Source organism: Labrus bergylta, chromosome 17 (assembly GCF_963930695.1).
Source record: "Labrus bergylta chromosome 17, fLabBer1.1, whole genome shotgun sequence".
Taxonomy (NCBI): domain Eukaryota; kingdom Metazoa; phylum Chordata; class Actinopteri; order Labriformes; family Labridae; genus Labrus; species Labrus bergylta.
The window spans coordinates 21,527,309-21,543,961 of NC_089211.1; the positions used below are offsets into that span (position 1 = coordinate 21,527,309).

The window sequence follows — 16,653 nt, forward strand, 5'->3', positions numbered from 1 at the left end:
ACTAAGACTACATCCATGTTTTAAACAGTCTTTGGTTTGAAACTGCTTGAACAAAAAGGGTCTTGCTTGTGTAGGAATCCTTTTCCCACCGCTTTAACACGCCCTGAATGACAATCTGAGCCTATCGATGGCAAAATGAAGCAAGTAAGATCATAACATGGCTGCTGGCTGAAGGGATCTTTTGGGGCAGTGCGTCTGTCACACACAAAAGCACATGAATATAGGATCCAGGTTGAAAATACTGGAATCTCTCTTTAATAGATTCTGGTATAGTAAAAGGAAATACATGACACTGCATTAAAATTCAGTGAAAACCTGCTGTTATGACTTTTAGGCTTATTTGACAAAAAAAAAATATTGCTGTACTTTGTGATTTGTCATGTTTGTTTTTTAACAACTGTGAGCTCTGGGAGGACAAAACAGGCAGTGATTGTGACACTGAGCCAAGCTGTCAAGCTAGTGACGTACTTTCTGCGATGCAGAACAGATGCTGTTCCTCTTACTCTGCAATCTGCAGTTAAACACCATTATCCCCCAGCGGTACTGCTCATCCCACGAAAACATCCTGCAGTCACAGGCGATGTTGTCCAGACGCTCCACAGGACATGATACAGGATGTGGTAGCACACGGCTGTCACCATATCACTAACTGGTGACATTCCTGTAAATATCTCGACACTCTGACTGGTCAGCTTTTTTTGTATTTGTTTGTGATTTTTTTTTTTAATGTCCAAACGTGAAATCTGTTTTCACAAAATTGTTTTTTTCTTCCTGTTGTTTAATTTGATGTCAGTTATGATCTTGACAAATCATTATTAAGTCTTAGTGATGCATTCGAGTTCAGAGGGAAAGCTCTGACATGTGAGATGCACAACTGCTTCGCACTTAAGGGCTACTTGTCAAACTTTGTAAAGTGGAGAATAAACAACTTGCTCAAACTGTGTCATGCATTCAATAAGAATGAAGTGCTTGTGTAATGTTGTAAAGGTTTCGTTTAGCAGCCGACTATCGAGATGTCAAGTGTTCCCAAAAAGTCAACAGGTCCAGGAATCCACAGTGATGATAGAAGTTTGTAGGAAAGAAATAAAGGAGATAAAATGTTCATTCATTGTGATTCTTCCTCTCCGGGAAGTCTGAAATCTAAATTCACCTGCCAGCTGAACGGATGTGACTCTGGTGGCTGCTGCTTAGGTTAAAAAAACAAAACACTTCAGCCAGTGTACATAAAGTACAACTTGGATAAAGGACAGCATGTATGATGCAGAGTTGACACAATGGTTCAAGAGCAGCGGAGGCTTATAATGCCGACTTTACAGACCAGTAAGCCTTGGAATATGTCAATAATGTAATTGCAGTTGAACCTGGGCCGCCCATGACTACAGCTTCTGTACATTAGGGGCGCATACTAACCACCAGGACGCCCTATTTATAGTCAAGTTTGAGGCAATCTTTATCATTTAAACACCCTGTTTAGGACTATCTATACAGCTGTTTATATTGGCGTTAAATGTATTCTTGAGTTTTCTGCTCGAATAAACATTAACTTGATTTATTCACCTTTTTAGCTTCATCGCCAATTGAGATTTCAATAGTTAGAGCAAACTGTGAAAACTGCAACACTTCATCCTCATCACAGTAGTATTCCTTTATTTAATCAGACACTCAAGCAGCTTCATAAAAGTTGTTTTGTAGCCTCTATGGGTTTAACTTTAAGATATAATTTGAGGACAGCGTGTTAAAGTCAGATTCTCCAATTTCATTGGAACATTAATTCTGTTGCTGAAGCCATCAGCCCCTCTCGTTGCCGGCCGCTTTAAAATTGTCTTTTACAGGTTTTATGGTGTGGATAATAAAAACACAACAACCCAAACCGCCTCGTTCAGAGCGGCCACGGGGGGATATCTATGGAAAAAAAAACCAACATTGTTCACTGTCTCTCTTAACAGGCGCGGAGAGCCTGCACAGCTGGGGCCGTTTGACTTGGAGTTAAAACAGCTGGCACTCGACAGAAGTTAAGTACATGTGGAGAAATTTGGAAATTATTCAATAATGAAAAAATAACCACTTACACTGGTTTTTAATTTGTCATGATTAGCTAGAACTAACACAAAGAAAGAGTCACACAAGAAATAACTCAGTGGTGTGTTGCACATAAATTAAAATGCATCCATCCACCCTGCACCAAGAATAAAAAGGGGTTGACTTGGATAGAAAAAGAAGAGGCAGTACTCACATAGATGTTGACATCTGCACTGATGTTGTATAGCCCATAGGCCGTGTCTTGAGATGTGAGGATAAGATTCATTGCTTTGGCGTTGGTCATCTTCAGATCGAACATTCCCCCAACCTGAAAGGAAGAGAAAAAAGTTTCATCCAAGTTATACTTAAAATCATCCTAATTTGTTGTACATTTAAGTGCTATTAAGTGTCAACTATCTGGAAAATCTAAGACTTCTTAGACATGCTAATGGGTTAACATATTCTTTCAGAGTTTGGAGTTTATGGTTGTGTTTCAGGCAGAAGAAGTTTGGCATCGGTGTAAACCTCCAACAGCAACTCTGGGACTGATTAGGAGGAAATCAACAGGCAGAAATATTCTCTCACACTATGAAGCCATCCATATGGGATCTACTGTGCTGCCAATAATGAGATTTTTTGGTAAGAACACCATGCTGAGTATGTGCTGTACAATACATACAAAGAACTAAAATCAAAAGACAGAACATTTTTCTACAACATGTTTTGGAGTACATCAAACAACGCTTCATCATGCTGCTATTGGATTATTGTGTTATACAGCAGCACAGTGTGGGGAGTATTTTGTCCATATTCTTGTCAACTTGTAAACACATACCAGGCTCCAGATACCTCAAACAAATACACTGCTAATGAACTGACAGTTCTTTCACACCAAGTTGCACAAACTCTTAAGTTTTCCAATCTCTTTACATTAAAAAAAAAACAGCGTTTGTCCTTTAAATTTGCTGCGAGAGTTCAGTAATACATTTGTCAAATTATAATAATCTAGTTGTCTTTTAATGAGGTGATGACATTTTAAATTATTCTTGCTAAAGGCCTATTATATCTTTTCTCTATATCGATCACAGGCCACTTGAAATGATTCGTTTCAGTATTTTGCAGGCAGATTTTGGAATATCAGAAAATATATCAATGTCTTCTTTTCTGAGCAATTGATTGTACAAGAGGCATTTCATGAATGCTGAGAAACTGTTGGGTTCAACAGCAGTTGGACCCCGGACAACTGGTCGTCTCTAAAGATGGTGCGAGAGAGCACAGCACGAGCTCCACATACACACATTCAGATATGCACACACACACGCACACACACACACACACACACACACGCTTCCCTGCTGACTCTGTTGATCCCCTCTCATCCCTGTAACGCCTCTGTTACTACCTCATTAAACGGATATTACTATCCCCCAACTTGCAGACCTCTCCATATTGCATGGAGTGTCACTTAATGAACATATCTTAAAAGACATTTTTGATTGAAAAATAGTTCCGACTGGAGGAACCCCCTTGAGAAAAGACAATTATCCACGTTTAAATCAAATGTAGACACGTGCATGCTGTGGCAGACATCTGAGGAGGCCTTGTAGACAGACAGGATGCTGTGTTTGTTGTCTGCCTCCATATTGACACAGATGTAATGAGGTAATACAGCTTGCTTCCATTCTTACCTCTAAACAAGGGCACAGAAAAAAGTCCAAGTTAAATATTTACCTGACGTCAAATAAGCTGCATTTTCTAATTTATGCTGGTTGTCTTCATACCGCGGCTAATCCCGGCGGTGTACTGTATATTCAACCTCATTAGCATAATTTAACACATAATGTAATACCTCATTAACCGTATTTCAAGCTGAGGGTAACACAATGGTGATGTGATATGCTAATCACCTCCACAGTCGCTCTATGAATCAGCTGTAATTAGCATGCGCCACATGTGCGCAGGCTAAAGCTTCTACAGCGGAGTTTTATGGACAGAAGAGGTGGTGAGTAAACCTTTTCACTGAAGAATAATACCTCTGGCTTTGGAGGGATTGTTTTTTCTTTCTATTCCAGGACTAACCTTATTCCAATGAATCTGAATTCATATTACGCTTATTTCTGTAATATTGCCAAAATAATTGGGTTAAGGAAAGTGGAAGAGTTATGGATTTGAAATTGGTTCAATTTTATGACTGAATGCATAAGAAATATCTTTGAGTGAGGCTTTGAGGAAATTTAACACTCATAAATACACATTTCTGCTTTCATACGTCTGTGATTCCCTTCGACAGCAAATACTTTATTCTGTTAAATTATGTTTATTTGAAGTTGGATTGTTCTGAGAGCTGAAGCCTGCTGGGAAGACAATGAGCATGCTGCTGGAAACAGTGTGAATCCCTAATATTAAATTCATTTACTCGCTACCTGATGCTGCCGGAGTTTGATCCAAGAGAATCCTGATGAGCTCAGACCTGAGCTACGGAAATATTCAGACTAAATTAGGTCTGAGGAGACCATCAACAAATTGCCTTTGAGCCGACACAGATGCCCTGAAAAGAGAGGCTCGCAATGGGTAGAGGGATCTGTCATTACTCACAGAGGCACACAACATATTATCAATGTCTTGTACAGACTTGGCTTCTGCATAATACCTGCTGCAGCTAATAAATGTGTAAAGCCGCCTCTTATTTAAATTGGCCAAAGGGGGCACTGCAGTCCCAGGTGAAAACATGGCAGCATTTGTAACAGCATGAAAACGTAGTCTGAACTTTTTTGTTGCCTACGTTGGTGAAATGTTTTGACACTTTACTTCCAATCTTCATGGCAAAATAATTTAACCGAGACCCCGTAGCTGCAAGAGCGCCTGTTCTATATTTTACTAGAGCACCCAAGGGGCTGTCCCTTCTCAGTGTTCCTTCCTCTGATTTCTACCTTCCTTTAATTAGGGATGATCCAGGGTGAAACATGTCCTAGTCAGGTAAAACAGAAATGTAAATTCAGGCTAACTGTCAAGTCTAAAAGGTCAGAAAACACTCAGAAACAGTCTAACTTTAGTACAAATTATTTAAATATTGTCTGAGTGTGGCTAACACCGCCAGCCTTTGGTCCTCCTCTGCAGGTTAACATCCACATGCCCCTGCTGAATGTGGTTATGTATTGCTCCAGTGTATATATATATATATATATATAAATATATATATATATATGTGTGTATTTGGCCAGTGTTAACCTGTTAACCTGACACAGCTTAAACACATTTTTAGCTACATTTTTAGATCAAAACACTGCCAAACCACGCTGCTACTATTAAATGTCGCTGTGCTTGTTTACATCCGGGTTGTAGAGCAAGGAGAGCAGGCCCGTTAACAGCTCAAATGTTTGAGTACAACATTAGACCAGCATGCAGAGCCGATAAAAATATTAAGAATACTTCTAATCAACTCTAAAGAGGGTGGTGACGTTGAACAGTTGACTAAACACATACGTCTCTAGTTTCCATTTAAATCCTAAAACCTACCTTGAACTTAGTGATGACTAATTTAAGATGCTCTTTTCAAACATTCCTTTAAAGATTATAGATATTGATAACAGTTATATAGCTTTTTTGTTTCCATATTTTGATCCCAACTCAGTGTACATCGCCACAAATTCAACAAAAGTATCTTCAGAGAGTATTTTAGATTGTGACAGCCCACTGTTGAAAAGATGTTTTGCGCTGCTTATTTGAAGACGATGATAGAAGGTCTAAGTTCAGACCTGATTTAACATCACCCTATCATCACATATTCACACAGCGGTTTTGAAGTAGCATCTCATATTTATAGTGAATTTATTTAAGTGAGCAGTCCATCACAGTCACCAACGAAAACGAGTTACACAGGAGTAGAACCATTCTTAAACTCTCCACTGCCTGAATTCAAATCTGATGCTCTCCAATGTAAGCCACAGAAACGCCCCTCCTGTCAGGTTTAAAATAAATACATCAGCACCCAAGAGTCTTTTTGTCGAGGTAGTCAGAGCTGTACAACCTTAGTACCTGCGTATGCATCTTTTTTTCAGCTTCTTCTATGCTGACTGATAAATAAAATGGGTTGAAATTACATCTTTATCGTAGACATTACACCCTGCTGCAAAATGGTTTTAGGCAATCGCGGCTACAGTCATCATTTCAGTCAACAAATTCTCAAAATTATAACTCAAAATGGTGATTCTGGTGTTTCAGTACAGCATCACAGTTAGTGCTCACTGGGTTGAATTGAAACTGAATTGTTTTTTATTTAAATGGGAAAAAAGAGATCATCAATTTCTTTCTGATTTTAAAGACAGAGCTGTTTGTTTGGAGTCAGTTGCTCGTCTTAGTCAGGGTTCTTCGCTTACTGCAGCACCATTGTACATTACTACAGTTCTAGAGGTTTAGAGCTCAAAAGAATGGAGGAACATAAAAGGGACTTAGTTATAACTTCCAACACTTTGAATTGTGGTGTAACAATGTCTTCACGGAAACACAACTTTGTTTTCACTCGAATCGCGGCGCACGTACTTGCAGTAAATGAATGAATGGCATTTCCTTTGGAGTTCACATAGATACCTTTCCTTAAATACTCTTCTCTAATGAGCCTCTTTGTCTCCCTGTCTTGTTTCCCTCCCTTCATCCTTTTGGGACTTTCATTCTTTCGTATTGAACTCTGAAACACGACTGACCCTGATCACTCACCTTTTGCTACTTTTGTTCCTGCACTTTCAAGATACAATTGTTTTTCTATTTTTTTTTTCTCGAGAGCATTTTTTTGAAGGGCCTTCGCTGATGTTGTTTCCAGTTATTCTTTTGGCTCTCTCCCTTAACTCGCATTGGCTCCGTTGGTCTCGTCTCGGCCGCGTGCCAAGACCCCGACTACCTTGGCCTGTGTGTGACATCAGTGGGCCCTGTTCAAGCAGCTCCTCCCTATGAATTCTCCTGGCCTGTGCCCCCCCCCCCCCCCCCCCTTCATGCTCCTCTTTCTAATTCTCCGCACGGTCAAAGTGTGAGAGTCGACTGTCTCTGGCAGGTTGTAAATCAGTATGAAAAACAAAAGGGGATGGGGAAAGAGGGTGATAACAAAATTTAAAGGACAAAGAAAGGATGAGGGGAGAGCAAAAGCTCCCGTCTGACTGCTGGACGGTTTGGCAAGAGATGAAGTCGTTCCCTTTTCCTCAGTGTGTTCACAAGAAAAATCTGCTCTAAACAGACAGTCGAGCAGATAACAAGTCTCTGTGAGGAGAATTTATGTGCACTTTCTTCTTTGGTTTGATAAAACATCCACTCATGGTCCCAAATGAGAACAGGATATGCTAACTCTGTCAAACATCCATTGCATCGCTTTGAACCAGGGCCAAATTCCTTTTGCAACCTCCCACAAACCCCACACCAATTTAGGCTTACAAACTTTTTCAAAGATTTGTGCAATGTAATGTGGTCTTTCCTAATCGCCAACACAACGTGATGTGTCTGGTTTTGGACTCTTCAGGCCTAATTTAGTTTAAATCTGTTTTGTCATCAAACAGCTTCTTCTTCTGGTTTCCAGCCCATTAAAAAATGCTGTAACACTGCAGTCCATTAGCAAAGACGAATAGGCAAAAGAGCTCTGTTACAACATGCTGATAATCCGGCATTGAGGCAAAGGAAAATGATCTGCTTTCGCAATGTCATCAGCCTTACTTGTAACATTTTATTTCACCGTCATTTGATAGGAAATATTCCCACTGAGAAACAACATATCTTGATGAAAGGCGTTCTGGCCTCTTAAGTTTCACATCAAAGAAGAAAAATCAGGCCAGCAGACAAATCCATCAAACTGGACATGCTCATTTTAATCCTAAATCTTGGGTAATCATAATATTATCAAGTTTAAAATGAGTCTGAAGACAAATATCTTTATGAGACAAAGATGAGGGAGCATCATTTTAAAGGCACTTTTACCAAAGAGAGAGGAATTGAGGAACAATATGATATATTCAGAACGTGACATTAAATGGCATGAATAAGAGAGCAGTTCATGGGGTTTGGCCAGAAAAAAAAAAGATGTGCAAATGATCCATCCCAAGGTTGTATAAGGAATACAGCTATAGGAATATGTAACTACGTATGGAATCTGAGCCGAAATCTCTGGTGTTGAAAAGTGAGGCCAAAGTTGAAATGTAAAAAAACCTGCAGTGCCTCATGTGTGAACTGTATTTTTTAACTTTTATTTCACCAAGAAGTCCCACTGAGATTAAAAATCTCTTTTACAAAGGAGACTTGTCCAAGATAGCAGCCAAGCACATGCACAAACATATTTGAAAAAAACCCATTATAAAAACAACATCACACCCCTTGAGGCTGGCTGCAAAACATGAGGAATCCAAATCAGGTACCAAATTAAAATGCAGAAATAAAACATGCTTACAGCCTGGTGCATACAATGGTTTTGGTCTTAATAGCTCATTTCTGTGTTCGTTCACACAGCATGGTTTTTAAGACTTAACCGTTTTGATTATATTAGTGATGCATACATTCTTGTATAAATAAGGGGCGTGGCCAGCGTGACAGTGAGACACATTATAGCTGTTTGCCAAGGAGCCAATTGCAAGACTCAATTCTACCTCTTTTCCTATTACTAGCTTAACTGAAAGTTAAAGGAGATCTATTATGCTGATCCATATTTAGATAAATACATACAATTATATGATGTTCATACTAAACCCTCAGCAACCAAAAATTAAACACAAGATGCACAGTTGTTGGAGTAATCCCTGGACGTGGTTTCCTGCTACTCTGAATGAGAGACATCGTGAGACTTGGCGGGAACCTGACGTCATGTTCTGCCGACGTATAAGAGCAAAGCATGGAGCAAAGTTGTAGGATATGCCCACCCCAGCAGCTCTTTCAAGGACACGGCCACCTGGAAGCTCACTCTAACATCCCTGTTACTGCAAACACAGCTGGCCAATCAGAGGACACTGGGCATGTTGGGACAGGGGCCTTAAAGAGACAGCGGCTGCAATCAACCATTTCAGACAGAGGCTGAAATTAGGGATTTTATTGACAACAGTACAAGATAAATTAGATTTTTGAGCTACACATCTCACAACGCTACTCGATAGGTGTCCCAGACTGACGTAATTAAAGTTGAAAGTGAGTGTAATAGCTCTCCTTGGAGAGTGCAGATAGTGATTCCAATATGGCGACCACCAGTGTTCTGCTTCATAACACCTCTCCAAAAAACAACTGAGACTATGTCCATGTTTTATACAGTCTATGATAGAAACACATCCCTTAAAGACGCAGGTATCTTTGAAGTTCATTAGCTCATGTTTCTTTGTGTATTAGAAAACTAAACTTAGTTAAATTTCAAGTTTTTAACCTGATATTAAGGCACTTATACAGCTTGGCAACTTTCCTAAGAGAAACTGAAGGGATGGATTCAGGTGGCTATTGTTTGGCAGCATCCTGTGATGGCACGCAGCACATCTGCTTCCCTCCTCGTGATCACCACCAAACGAGAAAGAATGCCCAACAGAGTGAAAAATAAAAAGAGACAATGAGTAAACAGCAGTTGCTTAACAGCAGCTCTGAGAAAGAGCTTCACAAAGAACTCTTAAGTGAGAACAAACAGAAGAAGCAAACAAACAGCGCACTGATAAAGAAATGACTAATGTGAGCTGACCGACAATGTTGGACAGTGAAAAATGGAGCCCGCCACGGCAATAACAACATTAGATTAAAAGTTTTCTGGAGCTACTTTCTGCTCTCGTTCTCTGAAGCGCAAAGTTTTAGCAATAAAACAAAATGACCTCACACAGAGCATAGCAGCGATTTTTGTTGTGTGTTTGTGAGGGTGCATAAAGGGAATTCTTTAAATAGACAGACAAACATGCAGAGCTTGGTTGCTGTAGCAGCCTTTGTAGTGGAACATTTTTTTTTTATGTCTGGCATCTGTTAAGGGTTAGTTATTTATTCAGCTGAAGAAAATTGGACAGAACTGTTTGTGTTGCCAAAACATGTGTAGGAAGAAGTTTTTTGAGTTTTGGGTTAGAAATTGAAAATAACAATATTAACCAAAATTAGGGATCCACCGATATGGGTTTTTAGGGGCCGATACCAATATCGATATTAGGAAGAGAAAAAACGATAAATCGGCAGGTATCTTTCTTGGATCTATGTTTGATCTCTAGAGATAGATAGATATACAGATTTATTTTTTTGATCCCTCGAATGCAGTTATCAAACACTTGAGGAAAAGATATACTGTATAACCAAGACAAGATGGTCACTCAACTGAAGGAACCGTGCATGTGCGTTCATCACCGCTCGACATTCTGGATAGTGATAATGCTTGTTGTAATCCATATAGCGCACTCAGCTAGTGAGAACTGCAAGTGTAATACAATGAAACTCAAAATGAAATGCTATTTGACTGGTGAATAAATCTCGTAATATCGGCACATATCTGTGATCAAATTAGCCGATACCGATAGTCACTGGATATGCTAATATTGGCCGGAATTATCGGCTGGCCGATTAATCGGTCGGGCTCTGACCAAAAATGTAATATAAAGAGCGCTGATGTATCGTTTAACTTGATGATATGATATTGCTAATTTTGTCCTGTATGAGAGTAACTAATGTTTTGTGACAAACTTCATCTGTTTGTCTTTTAAAAGTCAGATGTAGAATTAATAGAAAATCTAAATGTGTGAAAAACAGGCTGTTTCTGCAGCGTTGGCAGTGGATTCCGGCATTAAAAAATAATATGAAGTAGATAGTTAAATAGTCAATCTTGCAGTTGATGGTCTCCTTTGCTTTTATAGGTTGTAAAGAAGCCTCAATATTTATTTCACTGTGTTTAATAACCTGTTAAAAACTCCCCACAGGAGCTTTATATGTAAAAAAAAAAAAACAACCTTATTACTTTCTGGTCTTTTTGAATCTACCAATTTGCTCATGCCTGCTAAAAAATCTGTGTTGAGTTCCCTCCTCAGCTCATCACATGACACATTCACCTGGCTGAACAGAGTGAGGTTTTCTTGCTCAACTTTGACCTTTTAGAAGTTTCACAGAGGAGGGAAGAAGTCTTGAGAGTTCAAAAGTGTGAGCGAGCTACTCTTACAAAACTTGTTCTGTATATTATAAGTGCTGCTGCAGTATTGACCTCCCGGCTCACCTGCCCGCCAAGCTGCTCCAGGTTTGCTATTAGCCTCAGTATATACAGAGAGAAACTCTGCCAGGTCCAGCCATGTTGTTTTAGTGCTTGTAGAGGTGTATTCAGCTTATTTTCCCTCAGCGGTGTCACTCCAAAACATGGACACTTGTATTTAACTTTTGTTTGATACTACGCTAAGTCGTTATGCTACAGAACTAGAAATATTAACCAACATGACATTAGAGAATAAAGTAGCCCGTAGTAGTTACACAAAGTAACAAGGGGCATGTGCAATCTTGTTTTGATGACAAACATGACTTTATTTTGAAAGGATTTGAATAAGGTTCTTCCACTAGATTGCAAAGTTACAATCCCTGTTAAAATGTTTTCAACGTATAAGCCTAAGATCTTGTGCTGTCTATTGGTATCTCTTTCTCTCTGTTTCTCTCAGATGTGGAGACATTTACAGGAGTAGAGAGAGAGTGACAGAGAGAGAGAGAGAGAGAGACTGATGGTAATCTTATATGGATGATAAAGAAAAATGCTTTAATGGTAAATATACTGCAGTGTGTCGCCCTGGTATTGTGGAAACATGGTGGTTAATCATCCACTGCAATATCTTCGCCATGTCTTTATGCCTCTATTCAGCTATAGATGTAAGACATGTGAGGGCCATTAACAAAAGCCATCAAATGCAGAGAACTCAGGATTTCTTTTTTCTTTATGTTACCGATTTGAATCGTCCCTTATGTGCACAAATTTTCAACTGTCTCGCTAAGTGCCGTTACTTCCTGATTTGTCACCTTGTCTTTACAAGAGTTGAGTATCTTCTTAAAATGAAACCAAAAACATCTTTAAGCGTAAAAAAAAAAATATATATTCTAATCTTGTTTACAAAATCTGTCAGCTTTGCAGAGTTTTAAAGGTGTGACACGGAGCTGTCGAGCCGTTGGTTCGAATCCGACCTTGGCTCGACCTGCATGTCATCCTCCTGCTCTCCCCTCCAAACATGTTCTGTCTCTCTTCAGCTGTCCTCACCAATAAAGGCAAAAACTGGACCCCACATAAAGCTGTGACACATTGCATTCACCTTTCAGAGCCTCAAACTGCATAAGAAAAAGTCATACTGAATTCAGACAACGAGGGATATATTCTATTATTTGAAAGGCGTAAAATGAATACAAATGAGAGCAGTGCACAGTACTGACAAACTGCTTCCTTGGTACGTCTGGGTTTGATGTATTGTACTTTTATCTGAGAAGAAAAATGCCCATGAAAGGCTGTGGTATTGGACTTAAACGACAAGCAAGCTGTGTACCGGCTTGACGGACCGCTACAGTGTTGATGATACAGCATTTTATCTTTCTATTTCCTGTTTCAGTTACTATGGTCGACACAAGTTTCCTTTGCCTGCTGGATATACATACCTTTATACACTTTTTTTACAATATTGCATTTTTTACAAGTATCTCACATTTTCCTCCCATCATGCAGATTGTCCACATTTTACATAATTAGCCCCAGCCCACTCAGCGTCTCATTAGTATAACCTTGACATGCTTACCTGGGAGGTAAATTTCAGATTAAGGATGTGGACCTCTGCCTTGTCCTCTGTGATGAAGCTGGTCCAGCAGCCAATTTGCATCTCTCTCACATTGACCCATGGGTTGTCTTTAACCTGCTTTGGAACACATGTCTGACTCGAGGCTGTAAAAAAAAAAAAAAAAGACAAAAAAAAGCAAGAAGAAATGGTTAAGCAGCGTCAACACAAATAATCTCTCTTCCTTTCCCGACGTTAATGTGAAATCTCTGTATTAGCTAGTCTTCTGTGTCAAATTCCAGGTACTGCAGGATTATGGCTCAATCCTCAAACATTCTGATCATTTACACATAAATGAAGACCTTTATGTACGAAGGCCAGAAGCCGTTATTAAAGAGACGGATAACCCACGCTGTGTTATAGATACCTTGTCTGAAAGGAGCTAAATTTGGCATTAGTCATTCTGAAAGCTTCCCCCTGGTCTCAGAGTATGGGTGTTAAATGCGTGGGTAGGACTACATTGTTTAAAAACGAATCTGTGGGTTCACGTTTATCAGACGTGTCAGGATACGGAGCTGCAGTCATCCATCACGCCTGCTCGCTCTGCTCCCCCGCTATGAGCCCGCTGTTTAACCTGGGGATCCGTGTCTCTGGAGGCAGAATTAATCAAGCCAAGGCTGTGCGGTCATGGATGAGGTTGGGTGTAAATGCTTGGTGTTTGACCAGGGCAATGTGTGTGTGTGTGTGTGTGTGTGTGTGTGTGTGTGTGTGTGTGTGTGTGTGTGTGTACTTTCTGTGTGAGATTAGAGTGAATCCGCGCGTGCACAGGCTCACTCGAACCTGTCAGAAGTTGGCAGGGACAAAAACATTCTGCAGCAAACTTCCTATTTCCCTGAAGAAGACCAGCGGGGAATACAGTTTCAAGGGTCAGATGTCTTTTCCAACTCAATCAAGGATGTCTTTCCTGGCAAATCTCCCACCTCGTGCTGATTAGAGATGAAAGGGGTCTGACTGAGGCATTATGTGACTCTTGTGGTTTAGTAATCTTGCCGCTAACCGCCACGGTGGTCGCAGTCTCTGGAATGGATTTACTCCATGACAAGCCTTACAACTTCCCACCATCACTATTGAGCTTCTGCCCATTGAAAATACTACAGAGCATGAAAAAAAAGTATACGAGTTGACATCAGGATTTTGTGTCTGTAAATTTGTTAATGACTAGCAACTGTTTTGCAAACTTAGTGTTTGCACAATATGGCAGCGTCGTTAGCTTGAAAATATACTATGGGGGGACTTAACTAATGAAATCAAGGTTAAGATACTGGTGCACTAAAAGGTTATTTGGGGGCAGGCCTCACTGACCACAGTTCAAATACAAATTAATGACTTGTCCAATACCACAACCTTATTCGATTGTTTTGGTAAAAAAAAATCAAGCTAGCTAACTAGCTTACTTTTGCTAAAATTAGCAGCACTTCAAGCTCCTGTGAGGTATTTTAAGCAGGTTACGTAACAACATAAAATGAATACTGAATACTGTCTATTTATGAGCTTTGAAAGCAAACAAAACCACCTGCCACAGGACTGAGTATTTCTATATTGTTATCATAACCGCCTGAAACTGCTGCTGTGGGGGGGTAGGTGTCTGACTTCTGAGCCTTGTTTTAAATTTGTCCACAGCAAATATTCTTGATGAGTGATATGTTTGATTGTTAAAGGAAAGTGGATTTGATTTTCCTCAAAAAACACGACCTATACATGTACAGGACAAATCAGTAAAGAGATAAGAGGTGCTGTTTTGTCCACATGGGGCGCCAAAATCGACGCAAACTGAAAGTCATAGTCCAAACGATTGTTGAGTCACAGCAGCAGGAGGACAAAGTAACAACTACACGATATTTTAAACATAATCTGATCAGGTTTTACTCAATATTTTTGGATGTTTCTTCACTCTAAAAGCTGCCTCAGTTAGCCAACCACTCTTTCAACCAAAGTCAGTGAGTTCATTTCTTGGTTTTTATTGACTCCAAGGCAAGCCCTTCTAGTTTGAAGCAATCCAAATGAGAAATTCATTCAATTCAGTGCTGCATGTTGTATTTAAAAGGCTAATATAGCTGCCATATAACCTGGCAGATTATGGATACAAATGTAAATGTAAAGCTTTGGATGGTTGGTAATGGATACACACATCTGTATTCAGGTACATCTTTTTGAATGATATATATTTCACCCTATGTGATCAGTCAAAGCCACTCTATGCTGCACCTAAACATAAGATAAGCATATCTGCGGTAAGACGAATATAAGCGAGATATGCCCAAGAATCCCTGTGCATACCTCAATCACCCCTAAAACAGCTGGTGCTCAAGCATAAGCAAGCAAGAGTGATATCACACCAGACACAACTAATTTAGTAAGCAAATGCTGCATGACGTGCTGGTCCACTGACTTTTATGATATATCTGGTCTGTTTACCCAGCAGGCCACAATCCCTCAGAGGGAAAGACGTGCTGTAGAAACGAATCAAACGAGAGAAGAAGAAAGAAAAAAAAACAGCAGAAGAGAGGAAAGGGTTAATAGGAAATTACAAAGTTTGGAAGGTCAACAGGATGTGCTTTATTTAGAAGCGGGACTAATCAAAGACCTTGGTTGAGGCAATGTCATCGCTAGCGGTGGACAGAGATAGAGATAAAAAAAGGATAGAAAGTGATGAATGCGATGGGGAAAAAAAAAAAAAAAGGAGGGCGCTAGAACATGTTACACAACCAGCGTTTTTTTCTGCTGCTTTTGTTGCGCCCACAATGAAAGAGGCCTGGCATTATGGACACCTTATTCAATGCCCGATTCATGTATTTGTTCGTAACTCTCTCCGATCGTAAATACAGCTGATTTAAAAAGAGCAGATGATTACACCCTATTTTAATTAATATCAAAAGCTCACCGACATTATGTCACAGACGCAGCCTTTTAAAGAACATTTTGAAAATTGTACATCTTTTATTTTTCGACCGCATATAAATATTTTTTCCGTCTTCTCTGTGGGAGTAATACCACATTTGGCTCGCATTAGAGAAGCTGTGTCATTAGTGTTACAACATCTTTAACACTGTTTTTAGCCTGCTTCAGCTTTGGAGAGACCCCCCCCCCCCCACCGCCCCCACATGCTCCTTCACCATCTCTCTCTCTCTCTCTCCCTCACCCCAGAGGTCAAGGCTGGTTTCCTGTTATTCTGGCCCTCTGTGTTAATGTCTGTTGCTCAATATCCACATCCATAAAGTTATTTCTCTCTTGTTCTGCGGTGACAGAGTCAACGGCCCATGACTATCGCCCGAGAGGTTCTGGTATAAATCACACTGACTGCTTAACACTGTGCGAGTGTGTTTTAGTGTGTGTGTGTGTGTGTGTGTGTGTGTACATGCCTGTGTCACCGTTTTTTTTGTTTTTTTTTACGAGTCACCATAGGATATGAAGAACATTCATTTCGCCCTCTTGACCCCGGAAATGCCAATGGCTTCGCTAAGCGGTCTGCTGGTAAATGAGGTATGGAAGAGCCATTCCATTCTCTGTCCTTTTTTTTTTTTTTATCTACTGATATCAGTCCCCTCCACTTCCCATTACATGAGCAGACATGTTTATGAATGCTGTTGATTTCCATTAAGATGTTATGTGCGGCAGGAATGTGAATTGGAAAATACCACAAATCATTGGGAAGCAAAGAAAATGGATTTGGATTCTGAAGTGCTTATAATCGGAATTAATCATAAACTTTGCTTTAATTCTCGATGCGAACTCAATTAAACATCGCATTAAATCTTGTATTAATGGATTAGTATGCCTCAAAACTATGCTAATTACCATTATAACAACACCATATGGCCAAATTGCCAGTCTTAATTGGCACTTTTATTTCACTAGAAACATCTGAAGAGGTATCATA

The 16,653-nt window shown here is 39.8% G+C and overlaps 1 protein-coding gene across 2 annotated transcripts in view; it reads right to left on the reverse strand.

The window, feature by feature from the left end:
• Positions 1–16,653, reverse strand: part of eng (endoglin) — a 52,799-nt gene that overhangs the window by 22,029 nt on the left and 14,117 nt on the right. For both annotated transcript variants that reach the window (XM_020638403.3, XM_020638401.3), the window contains exons 3-4: positions 12,741–12,883; positions 2,234–2,347 (exon numbers count right to left, since the gene is read on the reverse strand). In XM_020638403.3, the coding sequence (XP_020494059.2) occupies positions 2,234–2,347; positions 12,741–12,883 (257 nt within the window). The remainder of the gene's footprint in view (positions 1–2,233; positions 2,348–12,740; positions 12,884–16,653) is intronic.